The 23,800-nt window shown below is 38.6% G+C and overlaps 1 protein-coding gene across 1 annotated transcript in view; it reads left to right on the forward strand.

The window, feature by feature from the left end:
• rela (v-rel avian reticuloendotheliosis viral oncogene homolog A) overlaps positions 1–23,800 on the forward strand; it is a 31,558-nt gene that overhangs the window by 876 nt on the left and 6,882 nt on the right. Inside the window, exons 2-7 of the mRNA XM_017697615.2 lie at positions 5,218–5,253; positions 5,816–5,952; positions 15,977–16,122; positions 18,698–18,789; positions 20,891–21,025; positions 21,765–21,869. Coding sequence (XP_017553104.1) covers positions 5,218–5,253; positions 5,816–5,952; positions 15,977–16,122; positions 18,698–18,789; positions 20,891–21,025; positions 21,765–21,869 — 651 coding nt within the window. The remainder of the gene's footprint in view (positions 1–5,217; positions 5,254–5,815; positions 5,953–15,976; positions 16,123–18,697; positions 18,790–20,890; positions 21,026–21,764; positions 21,870–23,800) is intronic.

Consider the following 23,800-nt stretch of genomic DNA (forward strand, 5'->3'; position numbering starts at 1 on the left):
GCTGTCCTGCTGTACAGGCAGCCTCGAGTTCACAGCAGTGACTTGTATGTGATATTTAAGCACCTTTATCCTGATTGGAGGGTCCTGTGTTGGTATACTGGGGGTTGTTTAGGTGGGAGTGATCTGTATTTGTTATGAATCGGGGCAGACCAGGTTCTTCTTCAGGTCAGCAGTGAAGTACTGGCATCTGACGTTAACAATTTGGACCTTTGGTGGTTTGATGGATTTTTTTTTTTTCCCATTCCCAAGTTTTAGTACAGCAAGTTTTAAGCCAGATCCAACAGGTTCCCTTGAAAAATCTGTAGCACTGGGACAGATATTAGTTCACAGCAGATATAAAAACAGGCTTTTTTTTCATTCAATTTTTTATCTTATCTTTTATCGGCTTTCTAAGTAAAATTAAGTTCACACGTTCTCCACAGTGAACACACATGTTTGGCTCTTTTTTCAGTGCACAGTTTCTATGTATTTAGTTTACCACAGTGGAAATAAAACAAATGTGCCAATATTTTTGCACAGACCACATTTAACACTTTCTCTTTTTTACCCCCAAATGGTAAATGGAGCAAATAAACAACTTTCTGTTAAATTGTGCATCAGTGTATTCTCTGTAGAGTAATTAACTTATTTTCACTCAGGCAACCAACAAAACATGTAACATGTTGACCAGGGGTGCCCAAACTTTTACATAATACACAGATAAGAAAAATTAAAACAAAAAGACTGCGTGTCCTTGTGTGAAGCCAATATAAAACAGAGCACCCACACTGTAAACAATACAGAAAACCCAGAACTGACTCATATTAAACATTAAACTGCATCAGCATTATTCCAGTTTCAACCATAATGTACAGTGTTTACGGTGCAGATGGCTTCAATAGGAACTAGCAAGAAACTTATTCATGCTTCTGCAAGGTTCTGCTTTGAAACAGCCCCTCACAAAAAAGAGAAATCTCAACAGTAACATGCAACAGAAGCACAATTAGAACGTGTCCAGTATGTTCATGGAGTTTGACACTAAACATTAACTATTTTAAACATCCAGCATTTTAACTTGTTCCCTCTGATTTATCTTAAGTTTTGGGTGGGTTTATACATGGAGAACAGCCGTCATGAATTTCTACATGACCGTTTTCCAGCCTCTCGCAGGCTGTTTTTGTTCCTGTACCTTTTATTAAAAATTGTACATGAGCTCTGTTTTGATTGGCTGCCCCGTATAGAGCCTCATTCAAAAAGCAACCCAGATCTGGAAGCCTCCTTATAACTTCAGTGTGAATGGGTGGGGATAAACTGCTGTGGACTGAACAGGTGAATATATCGCTGTTGTCAGGAGAAAACCTCGTATCTCCAAAATGCTAACTTTACAGGAGAAGGAAAAAACCTACTGTAGTTTTAATGGAAGTCGATGGAACCAGACGTCAACGGGTTGTTTGAAATTGTCAAAAACTGAAAAATGACAAAAATGGAGATACAAGGTTTTCTTCCGACAGCAGCGATACGTAAATGTGCTTTTTGTGACCTCTCAGAGAGAGAGTTAGTTCAATGTGAGCTGTTTTAGCAGTTTTTTTGGTTTTACATGGACTGGGTGGCAAATGTTGTGTTTTTAAAATAATGTTTACCTACTATGTAAAAGTCCTATATTTCAGAAAAGCCTGAAAAAAGCAGGTTCTCCATGATGCGAGACCTTTTGCATTAACAAAGTTGCTGTTAATTTTCATGGCTGACTTTGAAGTGATCAATGAGTTGATTATTGCTAAGAGACGTCCGAGTTTTTTCTCCCAGTTCGGTCTGTTTAGAGTTTGTGCTGGTCAAAGCAGGCAACGGTAAACGCTACCACAAAATGAATTACGTCAAATTAACTTGCCCATAAAAGCCCGTTCTAGTTCTGAATAAATTCAGAATAAAGACACGCCAGTCACGACTGCATATGTGTACATATTTCAGTATTGTGGTCTATTTACACAAAGTCAGGTTAGTTCCATCATTTATGAACTGTACGCTTGCACTGGGTCAGTATGTCCAACAGGTCAAAACAAGCTCAAAACAAAGTGCTGCTGTGCCCTGATTGGTGTTCTTGCTTTGCACTTTGTTTTTGACGTTATGTTTTTATACACACACAATCAAAAGGAATGACAGATTTTGCATAATGTAGTGGAATAAAAAGTAAGATATCTGACTTTGAAGTGTGGTGGAGTGAAAGTAAAAAGTCACCCAGAAGGGAAAAACTTCAGTAAAGTACAGGCACACAAAAAAAAAACTACTTGATGTAGTTACTGTACAGTAACGAGTTACATTTACTTAGTTACTGTCCACCACTGGACGCCGCAATAAAAGCACTTTTATAAAAGTTAAGAAATATTCCGCATCATTGAAGAAAATAATTTCACAGTTCAACTGCGGGAGCTCAGAAGATGGTGGAATTAGAATATAATGGGTATATATGGTGGAATTAGAATATAATGGGTACTCTGACAAGGGGTCAAACTCGAACTTACTAGTAGAGCTTTTTAGCAACCCATTAAAAGCAGTTTCACAATGAAAAATCTGTATGTCGTCCCCATGTAATAACGAACCGTCTAAATTGACTGTACATCCTGTACATTAACCGTTTGACTAGTTTAATTAGCAGCAGTACCTGATGAGGTATTATAACCGTAATGTGTGATCCTGTGGGTGTTTTGTCTCACAGATTTAGATCTCATTAAGATTAGTGTCATCTTGCACTGCAAGACCCGTATGGAAACAGGCTGGGTAACATCATGATCTGCTGTTATTTGAGGACATACAAAGCACAACTGGTGAAATGTTTTTCAGATTTCATACAATTTTTGATTCTGAGGTGACAATTAAATCTGTTTTTAAATATTTAATCCATCCAACAGTTTTGATCCCCCACAGCTCCAGTTCTGCAGTGCACAATAGTCTAAATTCATATCATAGAAGGGGTATAAATGCTGTTAACAGGCTCTTCGTAACTAATTTACCCTATGTATTGTCAATGGAATATACTCAGCTTTCATTAGGGTAAGCTGAACGGAGTAGCCGACTCCTCTGATGGTGTTTGAAGACAAGCTTTAATTTTTACTGAAGGAGTAAATGTAAATCTACATGTGTATATAAAAGAACAACTGAATGGTTTTTAAAGCATCAAATGTTATTGTTTAATATGTATATTTTTATGAATAAGGCAATCCCATAGGACATCCACCTCATGAACCTGACCCAACTCATATAAAAACCTTATACACAATACAAATACAAATTAGAAAAATTCAAAATATAATAATCTGAACCATCTTGTGTAAAATCTTATCCAGAATACAAAACCTGAACTGTCTCATATAAAACCTAACACAAAATACAAAACGTGAACTGACGTGTGTAAATCCTTATACAAAATATAAAAACCTCTGCAACATCTGTAGTATATGATTTGAGAGATTTACCAGAAAACCTCTTAACATCACTGCAGTGGTAGTGTATTTATGATCTTTCTTTAATGAAATATTTTTTTGTGGGTTTCTGTGATAAACACATTGTTTAGGTTTGCAAAATTATAAGTTGTGTTTATGTAATTTTGTAATGTTTACAGAAAAAAAAAATGCACATAGAATCAGGGAGAATCTAAATTGTCCGTAATGTTATTCATAATTTATCGCTTCTTGTATCCGTTTCAACAGACATTGTGTTTTATGCCCATATTGAGCAGCTTTGATAAGTCATTCTTGGTTTTTGGTTTCTTCACACTGATAAACAAAAAAGATGAGTAAATGCTGGTGGTAAATGAAGTAAGCAAAGGCTGTTTTTTTTCTCTGTGGTTTGGAACGCGTTGCTTCAGAATGAGGTTGAGGGTCAAGGGCCTGAATATTCCAGACAGCAGTCATTTATATGTGCCAGTAATACAGGTAGTTATTAGACATGAATAGGCAACTGCGGAGAAACAGAGCGATTGTGAAATTTGATGGTAAAATGTGCAAGCATAGACCTTTTTGAGGCTCGTTAGATAGGACCAATAGGATGGATGGATGGATGACTTTACTAATCCCAGAGTGCAAGTCTCTTAAAAAAGCAAAATGGAGCCATTTCTGTGTCATTGTATGTTTTGGATAATTTATTGTTTATTAATGTTTTCACTCTGCTGTTTTCATGGTATCATTTGTCATTACTGTGCAATGTGGAATATCTAATTATATAAAAGTATATTTGTTTACATTCGTACATATGCACACAGTATAATAGCGTACAATTTACGTACTGGAAGATAAGTTTGGGAATGTGTTGATAAAATTTTTTCACTCTTTTCAATGAAGTAAGAAAGATGATTGGTTAATCCTGAGTTCAGTTAGCGTGAAGTAGGTAATAAAATAAATAAATAAATAAAGCAGTGCAATCAAAAATGCCTTCTGTGTTATGTTTTGCCTGTGAAAACAACCAACAAACTGCAAGGAGAGGGAGTTTGGAGCACTGCATAGCTCGGGAAGAGGGCAAGGTGGAATGTCCAAGGTCAACTAAATCAGCTGCCATGAAGATGTGTCACATTAACCGTTCAGAGACCACAGATTTTTACTTGTTCAAAGAATTCTTTGTTTGCAATTTTTGTGTCCAACAGCACTATTACACACTGTAAACCCACCTTAACCATCTTTGTATTTAACATGTTACTGCAAAATATGCTCATTTATAAAAAACTAGGTGTCCCAAAAAGTTTGTCAGGACCAAAAGAGCTCTCTGTCCTCTGCTCCGAAGTTCCCGACGATGTGAAAAAACATTACTAATTAATTAAAGTCAAATCAAATAAATAATAATAATTTAATCTGTTTTCTAATTTGAAAAGGGTAGCAAAGTAAAAGAATTGAAAAAGCGTTCTTGCAAAAGTTAAGGAAATTATTAAAGACAATGATTATTACAAAACTTTTATTAAAAGGTGATTTAAGGACATATTTCTTCAAAAAAATCCCCACATTTGCTAGTCAGAGAAGCAGTAGGACATGTGGGAAATGTCTTCCAGCATCTGGAATAAGAAGTTTTCTTGTTGGTTCTTTTGGTATTCAGTGCATTGTAGGAGCGGGTAGGACACAGATTGTTGGATTTGTTTTTAAGTGGGCGGTGAGATGCTGTGGGGTGGTCAGAGCAGCTTCTGGGGACAGGATTAGCTCAAGCAGTATTGTACATCATTAGCTCATCAAGAGCTTCTCTCATTCTGTCTTTGTTTTCTAGGAATATTTGGCTGGGGACAGCCTGCCATGGGGCAAGGTAAGACATGACTTTTTATGAACTTTGTGCCATTGTGTTTAGTGTGTGTGTGTTTTTTTTTTTTTTTTTTTAAACTTGAGTAAAATCGCTCGCTGTAGTTGTGGATACGCTATATGTCCAAAAGTTTGTAGACATCTGGTAATCCAGCTTTTCCTCTTTAATCAGCCGTATTAATACTGCTGATTATATACTGTCCCCTGTTGCTGCAGTAAAAGCCTTAGAGGGCTTTACATTAGATGCTGGAACATTTGCTGTGGGGATTTAATTGCGTTCAGTCAGAAGAGCAATAGTGAGGTCAGGTACTGTTGTATGGTCAGTTTTGGATCACCTCAAGTCATCCCAAAATTATTGGATGGAGTTCCTATTGATCAAAAATTGTATAATAATAATAATAATAATAATAATGCATATAATAATAATTTTTACACACATACTGTGTGCTACTCGTTCCCACTCAAATAGATCAGTAGTGGGTGAATTTTGTATTTATTTTTTTTTTGGCATCAATAAATTGTTATATAAAAAATATATATTTTTAAAAATTGCGTTTTTATCCCCCCAGGCAACCCATGCATAGAGATAATCGAGCAGCCCAAGGCCAGAGGGATGCGTTTCCGATATAAATGTGAGGGGAGGTCAGCGGGCAGTATTCCAGGAGAGAAAAGCAGTGACTCCACCAAAACACACCCAGCCATCAAGGTACGGCTGTTAGTGTCATTATGCAGGTTCTAAAGAAGCTGGTGGTAAATCAGCCTTCTCTGGAGATGAGAGGAAATCTTCAACTAACATACAACAGCCTATTTTTCTTCCCTGAGACGCATCTAATTTTAAAGAAACACACCATCATGTGTCAACCTAATGTCTATCCACCACATCTCTTTGTATTGTCAGGTTTTGTGGAAAATAACTTTATCCAAATTTGTAGAACAGTGCAGTGAAAAAGCAATTAGTGTTACTGTTACTTATTCTAAGACAGATTTTACACTGGGAAAATTTCATGTAAGTTCTGTGCAACTTGAGTTACACAAAGCAATTCAACAACAAAGTTGTACACAACTCAGAAAATGTACTCTACTGCTTAACCAAATTAGCAGATTTTATTTTTATAAAACCATACTGTTCTTGCTGCAAAGTTATCTGGGAGGTGTAATTTACATATTTGCTGCATTTTCATTGTCTTTGAGTTTTTTATTTCTGTCTTTTATCTATCTAGGCCTTTTCACTGTATATTTGAATTTTTTGTGAGCTGTATCTGTGTGTATTAAGCTTTTTAAAAATTGAAGTGGCCATTATGGTTATAGCCTGCTTGATGTCTCGTTCATCAAGGACCCTATCTCTGTCTCTTTTTCTGTAATAATTTTTATCCTTTGCTTCCCAAATGAATTGAGTCTAAAATTATGTGGGGGTCACCTTTTCAACTGCAGAATAATCTTCCGTTCATTCAGTATGTGATCACACACACACACACACACACACACACACACACACACACACACACACACACACACACACACACACACTTTCTAAGCCGCTTCTCCCTCAGGGTCGCGGGAGATGCTGGACCGTTTCCCAGCAGTCATCAGGCGGAAGGCAGGATACATCCTGGACAAGTCGCCAGTCCTTTGCAGGGCAGACAGACAGACATACACACACTCACACCTAGGGGCAATGTAACATGTCGTATGTGATCACATTTATGCATTTTTTTTTTATCATTTTGATGGGCTGTTTCAGGAAGCTTTCATGAACTTGACTCTCACAACTGTTGTAGCACAGTTGCAGGATGCATTACATTACGCAACTCAAGGGCAATTCAGTTTCTTGCAAGTTTATAAATATTGAAGTCACTTCATTCATGATTTTCTGGTATCTCTTGTAATCATGGGACTTGTATGTAAGCCTCTGGCCCTGACTCTTATGGGCGAGGCATGTCCCCCAGATTATGGAGTTCCTCAAAATGCTCCTTCCCCCGAAGTCAGAATTTCTCCACCACTGCTAAATACAGCTTGGGCGAAACCACCCGACCTCTCCTGAGTCGCCAGACAGTTGTCCAGAACCTCCTCGAGGCCGACCGAAAGTCTTTTTCCATGGCTTCACCAAACTCCTCCCACGCCCTGGATTTTGGTTCTGCCGCTGTTACCGCTGCCACCTTTTTTGCCTGTCGGTACCCATCTGCTGAGTTGGGAGTCCTTCGGGCCATCCAGTCCCTAAAGGCATCTTTCTTCATGCCTATTACCTGCACAGAACACTACTGTTTACTGTTTACATCTGTTACTTGATGCACTTTATGAACAGCTGCTCTACATATTTGCACATATGCACATGTAACTTTAATTTTATTTCAATTTTCATACTGTACTGTACAAATTTTTACTTTTTGTTACTGTTTTTAGTTATTCTTATATTTTCTTTTTTTTTATTCTCTCAAGATTATATTTGGTGAATGGAGGAACGGCAAAGTAAGAATTTCATTGTACAGTGTAACTGCCTGTTCTGCTGTGCATATGACAATAAAACTCTTGAATCTTCAGCTTGACAGCCTCCCTCACCACTGGTGTCCACCAGGGGGTTCTTGTGTTACCGCCCTGAAAGGCACCCACAAGATTTTGGCCACAGCTAAGCCTGGCAGCTTCCACAATGGATGTTTTGAACAGGGTCCATTCAGACTCAGTGTCTTCTACCTCCTCCGCAACATGAGAAACGCTCTTCCGGAGGTGGGAGTTGAAATCATTCCCGAACAGGGGCCTCTGACAGTCGTTCCCAGCACATCCTCGCTATTCGCTTGGACCTACCAGGTCTAACCATCAGTCTTTCCTGCCCTTTGATCCAGCTCACCACCAGATGGTGATCAGTTGACAGCTCAGTACCTCTCTTCACCTGAGTGTCCAGAACATATGAGATGAAATGACAACAAAGTCAGTCATTGACTCAAGGAGCTCTGGTACTATGTACACTTATGAACACTTAATAACAATTCGCCATTCTTCCCAATCACGCCTCTCCAGGTCTCCCAGTCATTGCCAACATAAGCATTGAAGTCTCCCAGTAAGACTATGGAGGCTGTAGGTGGGGGTCCTTTCTAGAACCCCACCCACTCACTCCAAGAAGGCCGAATACTCCGACCTGTTGTTTGGTGCATAAGCACACAGAACAGTGAGAGTTTTCCTCTCTGCGATTTTAATTTGCATTGAGGCGACTCTGCAACTCCAACTGCACGGCTGCCAGCTGGAGGCTTGTGAGTATCCCCACACCCGCCTGGTGCCTCTCATCCTGTGCAACCCCAGAGTAGGCGACGGACCAGTCCCTGTCCAGGAGTTTGGTTCCAGAGCTGAGGCTGAGAGACAGTTTCTGCCGCAGGGGCCTAGGCTGCTAAGGGCCTCCCCGTTATCTCCCACTGCCTATATGGCATTGCACTGTTTCCCCATGCTGGACCTTTTGGGTGGTGGGCCCACATTGTCTCCCCATGTTGCCTGTTCGGGATGAGTCTGGCCAGGTTACGTGGGGAGTCCGGCCAGGTTACGTGGGCTGCCCGGCCACCAGACGCTCCCTGAGGGTTGCTACCCCCCAGGCCTGGCTCCAGGGGTAGATCCCAGTCACCCTGTCCTGGGCAGGTTACACGATTGTCCATGTCCATTTGTCATGGAGGGTTTTTGGATCTGCTTAGTCAGGGTCTTCACTCCAGACCTGTTTGCCCTGGAAGACCCAACCAGGAGCATTGAAGTTATCTTTTTTGGTAATTGACCATACTCTAAAGATAGGCTGAGGTTAGTTGTGTCCTACTCCTTTAGTATTTGATTTCATTTTAGAAAATCGCCTTCAAAAACAAACACCATGCACACACTCTAGGTGCTTTAAAAGGCCAGTTAGAGTTTATCTTGTCATGTGAGAGGGAGTTTCCTGCCCAGGTATGTTTACTGCAGGCATAAAGAGGGCACACCTCTGACTGTGAGAGTCTGAGACTCAGAAATCGATGCCACACAGATTGTAACTTGCATGCAGTCAAACATTCATGGCTTTCCCATAAAGGGCACAAATACACACAAACCTGGACACACCCTTCCAGCAGTACTTGCATTGTTGAACTGAGACTGATTCCAGCAAGGTCCTGCCAGCTTTAGTGCGTTATTACTCATGAGAATTAATGTACACCACCTTTTCCCCTTCCCTTATTACAGCCAGGGAATAAAAGCGTAATACAAACCGTGGATCTAGTTATATGGTGATAACGAGATGTTGTACACAGTAGATATTTTATTGCACCAATATGTCTAGAATTTTACTTTTTGTGTAGCTAGGAAAGGCACAAACTAGGACACATTTATTATTTCTGTTTTACTTCTATGCGATTGTGTCTTAAAGAACTTCACTTCCACTAGCAGGAAATTGGCTCAAAAACAAATTTAAGGAATAGTTTAGCAAAAATGTTTAGCAAAAAAAAAAATAATAAATCAGGTTTAGTTTCCTCCCCCTTACCCCGAATGTAGTCGATCAGCCAAAGCATCTTTGGGGTCGTACATTTTGCAGTGGAACTGCAAGGTTAAAGTAGGTATCAAGTAATATTTAACAAATGGACATCAATTTGCATTCTGCATGCCTAAATGATCATACTTGTGTCATTTAGTGTGAAATTAAGTAATCTCAAATAGACCTGTTTGTGTTTTCTGACATTATATTGCGTACTGTTGTCGATAGAGAAATAGACAAACTTATGTGGCAGAGATAAAATAAGAGCAACTACTGTTCTGAAGTTGTACTTTGGCTAAAGTACAGTTTATATACTAATACTGAATCAGAAACAAATCGTTTTGAGATCACTAAAGAGTTCAATGCACTTTGAGGCAATGCAGTCTAGATCACAAAACAAGATAAGAAATATGTCAGTATCACAGTGTCATTTTTCAGTACCATGAAAAAGTGTAGTATCACCGTGTAGTCATGGAAAAGTTTGGGTTTGAACAGTTTTAAAGTGTTCAAACCCTTTAACTGGCAAAATCAGATTTTCTGCACTGTCAGGTTACTAAGTGCATGTAAACACACTGTCGTAGAATGCATCGATTATGATGCGCATTTAGTTGGATGATTTAAGTTGGGGCTGCGTGATAAATTGTGTTTTCATCATTATCATGTTATGAATTTGTGATAAACATGTAGTTGGAGGCAACTTTTTTTCATATTTTATTTCTTTTAATATTGTCCTCATGCTGTCCAACAGATTTATTGAACATGAGGCTGTTGTGTCCATTTTGTGCAGCAGTAGTAGGATATAAACTTCTGTTACTTGCTAGTTATATTAGCTTTGTAGCGCCAGTGCAAACATGTTTTGGCTGATCAACCACATTTGAAGTAAGAGGGGATTTGTTTTTGTTACTGAACTCTTTCCAGTCCAGTGTGCAGGTAAGTATTTGCTTACAAAGCCCATGTAAGGATTCTTTTTTTTTTTTTTTTTTTTTAACCTATTTTCTGAATGAGTCATTTTCCACTCCATTCTTTACCATACTTTTTGGATGTTTATATGAAAGTACAGCTCTTCATTCGTACAGAGACAGGTTTTTTTTTTTTTCCGTCTGTAGCCTAGTGTCTCTCTGGGGTTGATTTCTGAGGAAGTGATTCTTGTGCTAGAAATGTTCTTTCAGTCACACAGTGGTAACAGAAACATGGAAATATTTCTACCTTTCCCACACCGTTATGACTGTTCATGCATCATCCTGTACGGGATGGTCGTTGTTGTTTAGGAAGATGTCATCTGGTGTTTTTCCTCCAGGAAGAGCAGAACATCATGGTTATGTGTCCACGATTAGGTTTTTTGTTGTCATTTCCGCTCCCTAGTGAGCTGTACTTTACCCGAGGAGCCGGAGTACAGTGTGCGCTAATACGGAGTGTATGGGTGGAGCTAAAAATAGTACAGACAAGTGATTGGTGAAACGTAAGAGTGGACGACAGTGTTTGCATGATGAACAATATGCATCACACTATTTAGTTTTGGAACAATTGGGGCAAGTTGGAAGAAGTTGTAACCGACAAAGTAGAACCTGTAGTGACATTTAAAAAAGATACTATAATAATAGTAAGGTTGTTATTATTATAGCTGTTATTAGTACAATTACAGTGATTTTCAGTCAACTGCTGTGCACTTTATCAAATTACACAGGCCCAAAAATGCTCACTTTGTAATGAAACACAATTAGTGTTCTCTAAGAACCGATTATACAACAATACACTCTGAAAAGCATAATGCGACATTTATCACAATATCTATAAAGTATTGTCATACTTCACATAAAACCAAACGCAGAGTAAAAGGGAGATCAGACCTCGAAGCTTCTCCATAGCTACTGTGGTTTGTTTTTTACAGTTAAGACTAGATGAGGTCATAGCTGAATATTTTTTAGAATCTTAGAGATTCTGATTTATGCTTATATGCCAATGAAATTTGTTTCTAAGATAAATATAAACGTTCATTATTTCCAAAACGAAAAAACTGAATTTAAAAAATGGGGGGAAAATGGGTCTACCTGTTTTTGAAATGCCCCCAGCAAGTGCTTTCCTGCACAAACACATTCTCAGCATGCTTGTATCTTCTTTAGTCTTGTAGGAAAAGTGTCTCAGGCAGGTCCTCACAAAGCTACTTTAGAGAACGAGCTCTAGATCCAATCTCTAAAAGGACCTAAATCAGATTACTTGCTCATTGTATTATTAAGTAATTCTACCCAAGAGTCTAAAATGTGGAGACTATTAGAAATGAGGAAATTCCTTCGATGTGTTCAAACATTGTATTTTTTTAAAATAATTCTTGAACTGCTTAAATGATTACTGAAAGGCTTGTGGTTCACCGTATTATAAATATCTCATTTGCAAGATGCAAACTAGCTCTTGCTAGGTTCCATTTATTTTTAGCAAATTCAACACTGTTGGATGACGTTTGCTTTGAGCCAGGGGTTGAACCTGCTAGTTAATCCTAGCTAGTTAATCCTAACTAGTTTAAATGTAGAGTATACATAGGCTTACAAGTGTCAGTTCAATGTTAACCAGTGTGTGTGATCAGATTCAGAGAGTGTTTTCCTTCCTGTTTCTGCTGAACCTCATAAACAAATCAGTTGTGCTGGTGGCCACTTTTAAGGCTATTAAGCTGTAAATGAAGACTGTAGGTTTGATTTCAGATGGGTACGAAGTTTGGATGATAATGTAAATGTAGACAAACGAGCATCATCTGCCAAATTGTAATGAGTAATATAATCATGATCTAAATGATCTAAACTCGGTAATGAAGTGAGCGATACAGAGCTTAACCCTGTGTCTTGTGTCTTTATGTAATTACTGTAACATTGAGCTATCTTGTAATATCACTTAATTACTTAAATGTTCTGTTTGTAAAACCTGTAATTAAGAGCCATATCTCTATTGTGTATATTTTTTAACTAGCCATAAATTATGTTTCTAAAAGAGAATGGTTAAACGTGGCAAAGCAATAAAATAAAAAAATCTTGTGGTGCTTGACAGAAAAGAATCATATTTTGCATAATATCAGTGCTTTCAGTTATATGCGTATGGTGAATGGCAACTGTAGAGAGAGGATTTTTAATAGAAAGGCTACAGGGCAATTTTGCCCTTACCACAGCTTTAGCAATAAGCCAAGGCATGTTTAATGTCTGAATGTTGCTGTACAAGTTGACAAAAATGTAGTGCTTACTTGTCTAATTTATCACATATGTATCTCAAATCATAAAGTTGGTAAGTATACTCAAATAGACTTGAATGCTTTCTAGCTCTATATGACACTGTTATTTTAGAAAATGGACAATATTAAAATAGTCAGGTGTAGCTGAAAAGTATGTTAGGGTGGTGCAGGACATGTATGAGGATAGTGAGACAGTGGTGAGCTGTGCAGTTGGAGTGACAAATGGTTTCAAGGTGAAGGTAAGGTTACATCAGGGATCAGCTTTGAGCCCCTTCTTGTTTGCAATTGTGATGGACAGGTTGACGGATGAGGTCAGGCAGGAGGCTCCATGGACCATGATGTTTGCAGATGACATTGTAATCTGTGGTGAGAGTAGAGAGCAGGTGGAAGAGAATCTGGAGAGGTGGAGGTTTGCACTGGAGAGGAGAGGAATGAAGGTCAGTAGAGACAAGACGGAATACATGTGTGTGAATGAGAGGGAGGCAGGTGGAAAGGTGAAGATGCAAGGAGTAGAAGTCGTAAAGGTGGATGACATCAAATACTTTGGGTCAACCATCCAGAGCAATGGACAGTGTAGAAATGAGGTGAAGAAGAGGGTGCGGGCAGGATGGAGTGGGTGGAGACGGATGTCAGGGCTGATGTGTGACAGAAGGATAGCAGCAAGAGTGAAAGGGAAGGTTTACAAGACAGTAGTGCGTCCTGCTATGATGTATGGTTTGGCGACTGTGGCTCTGTCTAAAGGACAGGAGGCTGAGCTGGAAGTGCAGAGATGAAGATGCTGAGATTTTCGTTGGGAGTGACAAGGATGGACAAGATTAGAAATGAGCAGATCAGAGGGACACTGAAGGTAGAGCACTTTGGAGATAAAGCCAGAGAGGCCAGGTTGAGATGGTTTGGACATGTGTTGAGGAGGAATAGTGGATATATTGGGCAAAGAATGTTGGAGATGGAGCTGCCAGGTAGAAGGAGAAGAGGTAGACCTCAGAGAAGGTTTATGGATGTAGTGAAGGTGGACATGGAGATGGTTGGTGTGAAAGTAGAGGAGGCAATGGATAGGGCAAGATGGAGGCAGATGATCCGCTGTGGCGACCCCTAAAGGGAGCAGCCGAAAGAAGAAGATTTTAGAAAATGGACAAAAGCACAGCACATAGCTGAAAACTGTAGTATTAGCCATCTTGAAGCCTGAATATTGTCTGCATTTTATGTCCATGCTTACAGATACCATTTGTTTATGTGGGTTCTGAGACTGTGGCGTCGGTTACGACTCTTTGCAGTTTGGGCCTCCTCATGAAGAGACTGACCAAGATCTGATATCTGAAAGAATTTAAAATAGAAAATGTATTATTGTTTGAATGATTACTGGATTACTTCAGTCAAAATGCTTTTGGTTCACAAATTTGTATGATCTCATTTTCTGAATGCAAACCAGCCCTTGTTAGCCTCTATTTATTATTAGCAGTGTTAGCACTATTAAGCAAGGTTTGCTTCGAGCCAAATGTTGAATCTGTTTGGCTTTAGGCTGAGAATTAACACTGTTGAACAAGTTAGCCCTTCGGTGTAAGTGGCTAGGAACTGAAATGTTGAGTATACCTTGGTTTCCAAGTGTCAAGTGTGCAGTCTTCAGCAGCATGTGACTTTGAATTGTCTTCTGCTTGCGAAGGTAGGCTCCGAGTTTAACTTAGGTTTGCTCAGACTGTGCTCGTCTTAAGGCTATCTTGGAGATCTTCATGTTTTGTTCTACAACCCCATTTCCACAAAAGTTGGGATGCTGTGAATGTTAGTAAAATAAAATGCAGTGATGTGTGAATCATTTAAACCCTCTATTTATTTGAAAATAGTACAAAGACAATACATCAAATGTTGAAACTAAGAAATGTTAGGTTTTTTGTTTTGTTTTTTAAATATATGCACATTTTGAATTTAATGGCAACATGTTCGAAAAATGTTGGGACAGAGGCTACAAAATGGTTTGTAAAGTTGTGTAATGCTTAAAAAAAACACCTGGTGGTTGATTGGCAACAGGTAAGTAACATGATTGGGTATAAAAAAAAGCATCCCAGAGAGGCTGAGTCTTTCAGGACTAAAGATGAGGAGGAGTTCTCCACTCTGTGAAAGGCTACATAGGCAATCTCTGTTTGCAAGATACAAGGCCACAAACCAGTATTGGCTTGCCAAGACCTTCAGGCCCTCAGGTGGCACTGAATTTAAAAAAAGACATGATTCTGCAGTAGAAATCACTGCATGGGCTCGAACGCTTTTGAAAAACACTGAACACAGTTAATCACTGCATCCACAAATGCTGGTTAAAATTCTAAATTGCAAAAAAGAAACCATATATAAACAGGATTCAGAAATGCTGCCACCTTCTCTGGGCCTGAGCTCATTTAAAATGGACTGAGAAAGTGTTCTGTGTCAACATTTGATATGTTCTCTTTGTAGTATTTTCTTTTAAAATTTGGTTCACTTGATTTATATATTATTGCATTCTCTTTTTATTTATCTTTTATTCTGCAGTGTCCCAACTTTTGTGGAAACAGGGTTATAGTAATACGTGTGGTTTGAGGTTTGTTTAAGGTGTGAATTGTAGGAGTAGGACCGGCACTTACAGGGCTGATAAATTGAGAAGGCATCCTCTACAGAAGTCATTGTGCTTATGTTTTATGTCTTGGAATCGTCTTTGTAAATGCAAGTGATGCAATTTGTGTACATAAACTTCCATTGCTTGTAGCTACTTCAGCCTTGTAGCTCTAGTGCAAAACTGATCAACTACACTTCACGTATGAAAACAGTTGGGTAAATTAGACTTTTTGATGAACTGTCCCTTATTAAGAATCTCTCCAAAATAAATCTTCCTTGTTTCATCCTTTACGTATTATTATGTAAGCATGTGTGATTATATTTTACATGAACAGTCTGTAAGCAAAGACCAATATAACAACCTCTCCACAGTACTGCGATGACATAACAGCAGACTCGAGGAACTTTCGACATGCAGCCACCAGTGAGAGATCAGCTAGTAATCTACACTTCCTGTGCTTGTTTTGACAGGTACATAACTACAGTGGCCCTTTAAGAGTAAGGATCTCCCTGGTTACCAAAAGCCAGCCCTACAAGCCCCACCCTCATGAGCTGGTGGGTAAAGACTGTAAGCATGGATACTACGAGGCCGACCTTCCGGAGAGACGGGTTCACAGGTGCATTTTTGTGTGTTGTGTGTGTGTGTGTGTGTGTGTGTGTGTGTGTGTGTGTGTGTGTGTGTGTGTGTGTGTGTGTGTGTGTGTGTGTGTGTGTGTGTGTGTTTTTTTTCCCTTCATTTGTTTGTTTGTTTATTTTATTTATATTTATTAACACAAGCTTTCCTGTGGATTAAGTGAATATTTCAGTGGCAAAAACTAATTTTCCGCTTACCCTAGATGACCCATTTGCCATCCAAATTATGCTTTATTTAGCGCAATTTAGGAATCGGGATGCACCAATACCACTTTTTCCTTTCTGATACAGATACAGATCCTTACACTATCTATTCTAACTAGTCCTGATACATACTTTTTAAATATTTTATTGTGGTGAAAGTGTCTCTAATCTAATAAAACATACCTAGCTTGAATGGATGATATTTACATTTGATATCACCCAGGCCTAGTGCATGCACACAAAGTGGGGTCAGAAGTGTCGAAAAGGGCTGGATAGGGTTTAGATCATTTTTTTAGATCAGTATTGTGTGGTGTCCAGTTGTTTCAGGCTTTCATTGGGGAGGTCGTCAGTGTCCAAGCACTCTAGAACACAAATAGTTTTATGATGTTTTCTGTGGATAATATATAGCAATAAGCTTTTAACAGATAAGTCAAAATGCTTAAATTACTTGTATTTGCATTGTTATTGAACTAAAACGTAATATTTCCACAACAGTTCCTCTTGTATTTTAGTCTCAAGGTGCTCCAAAGTTTCATAGTAAAATCAGTAAAATGTTGTCAGAGGAACACTTCTGCTGGATCTCCTTACGGAGTAGGGAGGTTGTCACCTTTTTCACTGTTCGAGTTTTTGTGTGTGATATTAGTCTAGAGGTTCTCAGTACGAGTTCTAGGTGCTTTCTACATAGTATATGTTTTTGCTTTGTCATATACAGCTCATTCTGTTCTTTAGCTTTTTATCCAGCCCTTTCTGAGTGAATGCATTATGTCAGGCCCTTTGAATAATCACTCTGTTAAGAGCTGAACTTGTGAACCACATTGTGAGGGCAGGTCTCAGGATTTGAGTGGAGTTTTGGCCACAATTGCTAAGTACACTGGCAGGAAGCTCTGTGATTGGACAGGATAGAACATACAGCTACTAACGAAGAGGTCTAGTGTCTGGAAAGTTCAGCAAAGGATTGCCAAATGAAATAATGAATGAATGAACATTTGTGTTGGCTTGTTCTATCTTGTGAACCATCTAGTAATCACAAAATGTTCCAAAGTAGCAGATCTTGTAGCCCATATCCGTAGTTTTGATTGCTTTGGATTTTTTTCTGCTCTTGATACTAAGCATGACAAAAATCATGTTTTATCAAGGGTGTCTTCAACCAGTAATTTGTAATGAAATATTGTTCTGCACACCCAGTAAGCACACAGTTTAACTGTAATTTACATAGTATTGCTGTGCACCTGTTGGAGTTATTTAGTTCCCTGTAGCCCCATTTCAGTTCTTACTGCCTAAAGGCAGTGACATTTTTCTTTTTTCTTAGTTTTGGATGAGCTCTTTTGGTTAACGTCAGTTTTAAGTGGTACAGCTTCTTAAACAGAATGTTTCCATGATAGTTTTGTTTGTAACCTGTCATAACTCGCAGGTTAAATATGGATGCCAAACCACAATCGAACCATTTTATTCCGTAAAACCGTTCCTTACTGCAGACATTTAAACAGTTTTATTAGCTTCTGATGCTACACCTCCCTGCTGCAGTTTTTGGATAATGTCTAGTTATGGCACCTCTGTGTAAATACAGTGGTGTAAATACAGTGCAATAAACAAAGCAAAGGATTAGAGCAGGTTCGGGCTTATTTTAATCTGATACCTGATCCATTTGAATACGCTAGCTTCAGCTCTGTTTCCGAATCACTGGATTGGGTTCAGGACATCTCAATACTTAGTTATTTTTACTGTATATTTTCAATTGACTGTCCAGTGTTGTTCTTTTTGGTAGTAGTAGTATTTGTGTCATTTCAGTGTGCTGAAGAGTAAAACAGTCAGCACTTCTGCTCTGGTAATTTATGTACTCAAACCTAGTTAATGCTTTTGGCTGAATCAAAGAAATTGTGCCAAAATTAGTATTTTGGGTGTTTCTTTTTTCACAGGCACCATCTGGTGGCTTTGTTGGTTCCTTCCCCATCTCTGTTTCTACACGTCACATACAACCACTTAGAAACAACCCTGCATGCTTTCAGTTTGCTTTTACTCTGTCATGAAGCTGCCTATATATGGTATTTGCTTGCTCATGTCTCTCTCTCTCTCTCTCTGTGTCTCTGTGTGTGTCTCTCTCTCTCTCTCTCTCTGTGTCTCTCTCTCTCTCTCTCTCTCCCTCTCTCTCTCTCTCTCTCTCTCTCTCTCTCTCTCTCTCTCTCTCTGTGTCTCTCTCTCTCTCTCTCTCTCTGTGTCTCTCTCTCTCTCTCTCTCTCTGTGTCTCTCTCTCTCTCTCTCTCTCTCTCTCTCTCTCTCTCTCTCTCTCTCTCTCTCTCTCTCTCTCTCTCTCTCTCTCTCTCTCTCTCTCTCTCTCTCTCTCTGTGTCTGTCACAGTTTCCAGAACCTGGGTATTCAGTGCGTGAAGAAGAAGGATGTGGCTGAAGCTATTTCCTGCCGCATGCAGACGCAGAACAACCCTTTTAATAGTGAGATACACGCAGGCACTCACGCCTCCGCCTCTGAGTCATACAGATCTCTATGTAAATCATCACAATAACAACGCAGAAAATCCAGCTGTTTATAATGCAGTGTTATACTTTATGTCCATCAACTACATTCAGTATAATAAGGAAAAATGAATAGCACCAGTCGAATTAAACCTGTGCTGGGGTGTTTGGATCTCACTAGCAAAGCTTAGAAGAGAGGAGTTGGCTAGCATTAGCTTAGCTAGGAGCTTGGCTAGGATCCAGACATCAACAAACGTGTAATTTTGGGTTTCAGTCCTTCTAACACCAGCCGCTTGACTTCACTTCCTCAGATTTGAGTCGTTATTATCCAAATGTGTCAGTAAATCAGAATTGAACCTGTTCTGTGGTAAGCAGAGCTAGCAGCATACTAGCTAAGCTAGTACTAATCAATTAATTCCATCCTAAATGTAGAATCAATCAGCAAATAGCTGCATCAAACTGAAAAGCTCTGTGGCCCCAAGCATGGTTAGCTAACCGTGTCATGAAAACTGCATGGAGTCTGATTTTTAAGTGTTCCATGTCGGACTGTGTCCCATGTAGAAATGCCACTGGAACGGTTACCCTTTATGCTCAGAACCGTGATTGCAAAGAAACACTAAAACCGGACGGTCTGAAGTGATATTTTCTCTAGTTGTACTTACCTAACAGTACCCAATTTCACACTTTTATTCAGAACCAAATTTTTGTTTTTTCAATGATTATTATTTTAGTTATAAATCTACTGTCCCATGAAACCAAAAGTGGTATGATGAGAGATAAACATTAAATTTTTTGATGTATGATTTGATTGATTTGAAATGTTTCTTCAGGTTTGTGGTCTGGTAAGCTCTGAAGACATAAGGACTAAAACTAAAATGTCAAATGTGGACCAGTTCAGTACATGTTCAGTGATGATTGCTATTCAATCTGACAAATATACGTATTGTTCCAGTGTTTGCCGTTTTTAAAAACAGTAATGACTTGATATGTATAACAAATATAAACAATTTAGCTTCATCATAAACTAGAGGCCAAAACGTACTGCTGGATATTTTATTAAATGTTTAAAATAACTGTAAAAACAAACTTAATGACAGACATTAATATTAGAACGATTACAAATAAAGTCTGTTGTTTTTACATATATGTTACTTTAACTATTTCCAAAGTTCTCTTTGAGGAAGCCCAGTAGTTACAGTAACCATTCAGTATTTATTTAATTAATCCTTCATTGAATCATATCAGGTGCTGTTAATGGAAGTGAACAGATCCATGCAGTGGAGTGCAGTTAGGAACCAAACCTGTGTTGTATTTACTGGATTCATCTATACAACACATAATGAATAATTAAAAAATGAAAATAAATAATTAAACAATTTTCTTGGCTGCCCAAGACTTTTGCTTGTGTGTGTCATATGCAAAATTCTGAACGTTCTTAGTCAATTAATGTGTTGTTGATTTTTCTAAGCATGAATATGTAATCACATTCTCTAGAGGGAATACGAAAATATGCAATATTTTTCTGCATATTTTATTACACAATTTCTGTTTATTTGCTAATGTGTATATAGTCTATGATCTGTGGGCTATGATTGTACCCATTGATCAATTTGGCAGTTATTTTCTAATTTCAAATAAGTAGCACATCCTCTTCAGGGGACACACTTAAATATAACATGTAGTTTGACTAGTGGTGCCCAACCTATAGCGTAGGACTGCATATGCACTCCCATTCACAAGTGTGGAATCACTGTTTCCAAAAGTATAAAAGGTTTTGCTGCAGATTCTTTTGTGAAAATATGTCGATGAAAAATGTGAAGATAATGGAACATCAAATTAAAATGTCAATTTAAAGTGTATTAAATAAAATGCTTATATCAAATTGAATACATTTCTAATCAAATTTGACTGTACTTTGGACATTAATTAATGGGTCAAATTTTCTCTCTCGTTCTGCTTCCACTCTTTGTGTCTGTGTTCTTGTAAAGTGATCTTATCCGTATCAACTTCCCCAGGATGTTGCTGCTCTTTTGCTTTCCTCTCTGATCCCCACCCATCTTCTGTTCTCTTGCTGTTTCAGTTCCGGAGGCTAAAGTATGGGAGGAAGAGTACGACCTGAATGCTGTGCGCCTCTGTTTCCAGGCAACCATCACTCTGCCCAATGGAGATCTGTTCCCTCTGGAGCCTGTCGTTTCTCAGCCCATCTACGACAACAGTAAGTCTGGAGGAAATATAAGAACTCTGGCATCCATTAAAATGTGCAGCAAATGTTTAAGTAAAACAGGTTACCTTTTTGAATCAGTATAAGGATATAGGACTCGAGGATTGAGACACTATGCTACAGTTATTATTCAGCCAGGTCCTTAAAAAGAGCCGTAGCAGCTAAATCTTCTTATGCTGTTATGGCCAGACAGCTGGATTGGAGTGTCTTTGAAACAGCAAGACTCCTGTCAACAGTGGTGAGAACCTACTGAAAGTGGCTGCACAAGGGCAATAAAGGCTATCCCGTCCTGTACGAACTGGCAGAAGGTCTACTGTAGTGCTAAGGAAGAAGAACCCTTGGGTCTGGGCATTCATGTGGATGTCAAAGCAGTGTTATTCCCAGAAGGCAGTCGCCTCTTTCAATAGGGTAATGGACCCTGCTGCACTGCTCATGTTGTTGGGGAATGGTTTGAGGACCCTGATGATGAGTTCAGAGCATGGTTCTGGTTCTGGAAGTTGAAGAACTAAAATAAGACAGTTTAAATACACTTGAATGTAGTTTATTTATTGCATTACATTTAAACACTAATAAGCATGTATAAGAAGCAGTTGTGTACAAGCAGGCACAAACAACTCATTTCTATGTGTCATTCACTGTCAGAATTTGGGCACTAAAGTGAAACCGTGAGAAACTTTTGTTTGGTACTGATGCCACGCTGTTCTCTCTGTTTTTTATCTGTCATCTGTAAAAGGAGCTCCAAACACTGCAGAGCTGAAGATCTGCCGGGTGAACAGGAACTCTGGCAGCTGCAAGGGAGGAGATGAGATCTTTCTACTGTGCGACAAAGTGCAAAAAGGTGCGTGTGTGTTAGAAATGGTATCTAAATAGTATCTGAATATCCTAACAACAAAATATTTGCATTCAAGTCAATAGAAAAATAAACACAGAAGAGCCAAGTTACACTTTACAGTAAATTATTAACAATACTTTTTTTGTGGTCGTGTTTTCACATTGCATTGCACAATGCAATAGTGCATTGTAGTTCAAACTATATGTAGTCATGCAGGCTGAAGCCTAGCTGCAATGTGCTATATATTTTCTGTGATGGAATGACCTTGTCCTATCAGTCCTGTCATAGTCCTATCATTCAGAAATTAGCTTGTAAATGGCGATAGTTTACATCAGACTACACAGAACAGTGCTTGTGAGAGAACTATGAATAAATCAACTGGAAGTAAACTGGAGGAATGGGGCTTCGCATTTTGCTGTTGTTTCTTAGTTTGCTGCTGGTTGATTTACTCATAGTTATCTCACAAGCACTGTTCTGTGTAGTCTTAAAAGGTGTTTAAAAGCTGATTTTTGAATGATGGAGCAACAGTCATGGATAATGAATTACAAGCATACTATACCAGGCCTCACCTTGGACTGCTACAGGTGGTTAAAATGGCAAAATTCCGGTCTCATCATTTTCAAATAGTGAAGAGCTGCCAATAACAATTATTTCTATCCCAATTGTTCATTCACATTCTCACTATGAGGTGAGGTTCAGAATTGGCTTGTCGCATAGTTTCTTAGCCTCGTTTCTTTACCTCAACAGCCCAGACAGTTGGAGTTAAGCATCCAAGTTTCAGCTATACTGACCTTAATTTGCTAAAAATCCATAGTGTAGGTAGATTCACTCTTTCATTCTGTCCATTATAGATTGTGAATAAGGTCTAATGTTTATTTTAGTGTGCTTTTAGCCAAAAGTAACTTCAGTTCAGTTACCAATTACCCTGCAGTGCATAGATCATAGATTCTCCCCAGGTCTGATATTATTGACTTAGAACCTATGAGATCTGATATAAGTGGCCTACAACATATAAGGTGTGATATAATTTGCTGAATATTATGTTAGTCAGTCTCTGGTAGTACATTAAAGCAGCAGCGCCTCCCCTAGGTCGCACCCTGCTATTACAGAATACTGTGAATAAGAATAAACTAGAGATTATTTGGACTAGTAATGTGCATTTACTTAGGAAATGGTGGTTAAATAACATTGGCCTAGCAACGCCCATGTCCCTGATCATCAATCATAACATATTTTAGCTTTTGAAATATTCTGCCAGAAATTGTACTGTTAGTCATGTATTTTTTTTTTTTTGTTGTCTTTGTTAAAAATATTTTACTTACTGTACAAAACTGTAAAGATGGATAAATATGAACTGCAACCTATTTCATTTGAACTCTGATTTCTTTTCACTTTTTATTCTGTCTCTGTAAATAAGGCCCAAACTTCATTAGGCCTGATCACTTTCCCAAAGTGTAGAAGACCTCATTGTGCTTACTCTTGCTTCAGCTCTCAGATTGCTGCTCGCAGCTACGTTTTTTGTAATAAGTTTACAATATCGTGCTTTGTACATCATCTAGTTAGAGTATTGCAGTTACAGTCTTTGTAGAGAATGCTTTTCTGTAGGGTAATCGTTAGTCTGTATTAGCATTAGTGTTCTGTAGGCTAAGGATATTTGCGCTCTAGACCTAGGTATTTAAACACAGTAAATGGCACAAATTGTCTCACTTCCCTTCAGAGCAAACAGTAATAACCGGAAGAAACAAACAAAATATTAAACCGTTTACGTTCAAACATGATCACATCAGTACTTCACCAAACTAAGTTAATGTCAGCACAAATATGTCACAAACCTTACCTACTCCAACATCAGCATTTCCCAGGCAACATTTATGAGGCTAACACTAAAGAGAAATTGATTAATGCCAATGATAAGTCTCTAGCGAACCAACCTAAAC

This window comes from Pygocentrus nattereri, chromosome 22, assembly GCF_015220715.1.
Source record: "Pygocentrus nattereri isolate fPygNat1 chromosome 22, fPygNat1.pri, whole genome shotgun sequence".
Taxonomy (NCBI): Eukaryota; Metazoa; Chordata; class Actinopteri; order Characiformes; family Serrasalmidae; genus Pygocentrus; species Pygocentrus nattereri.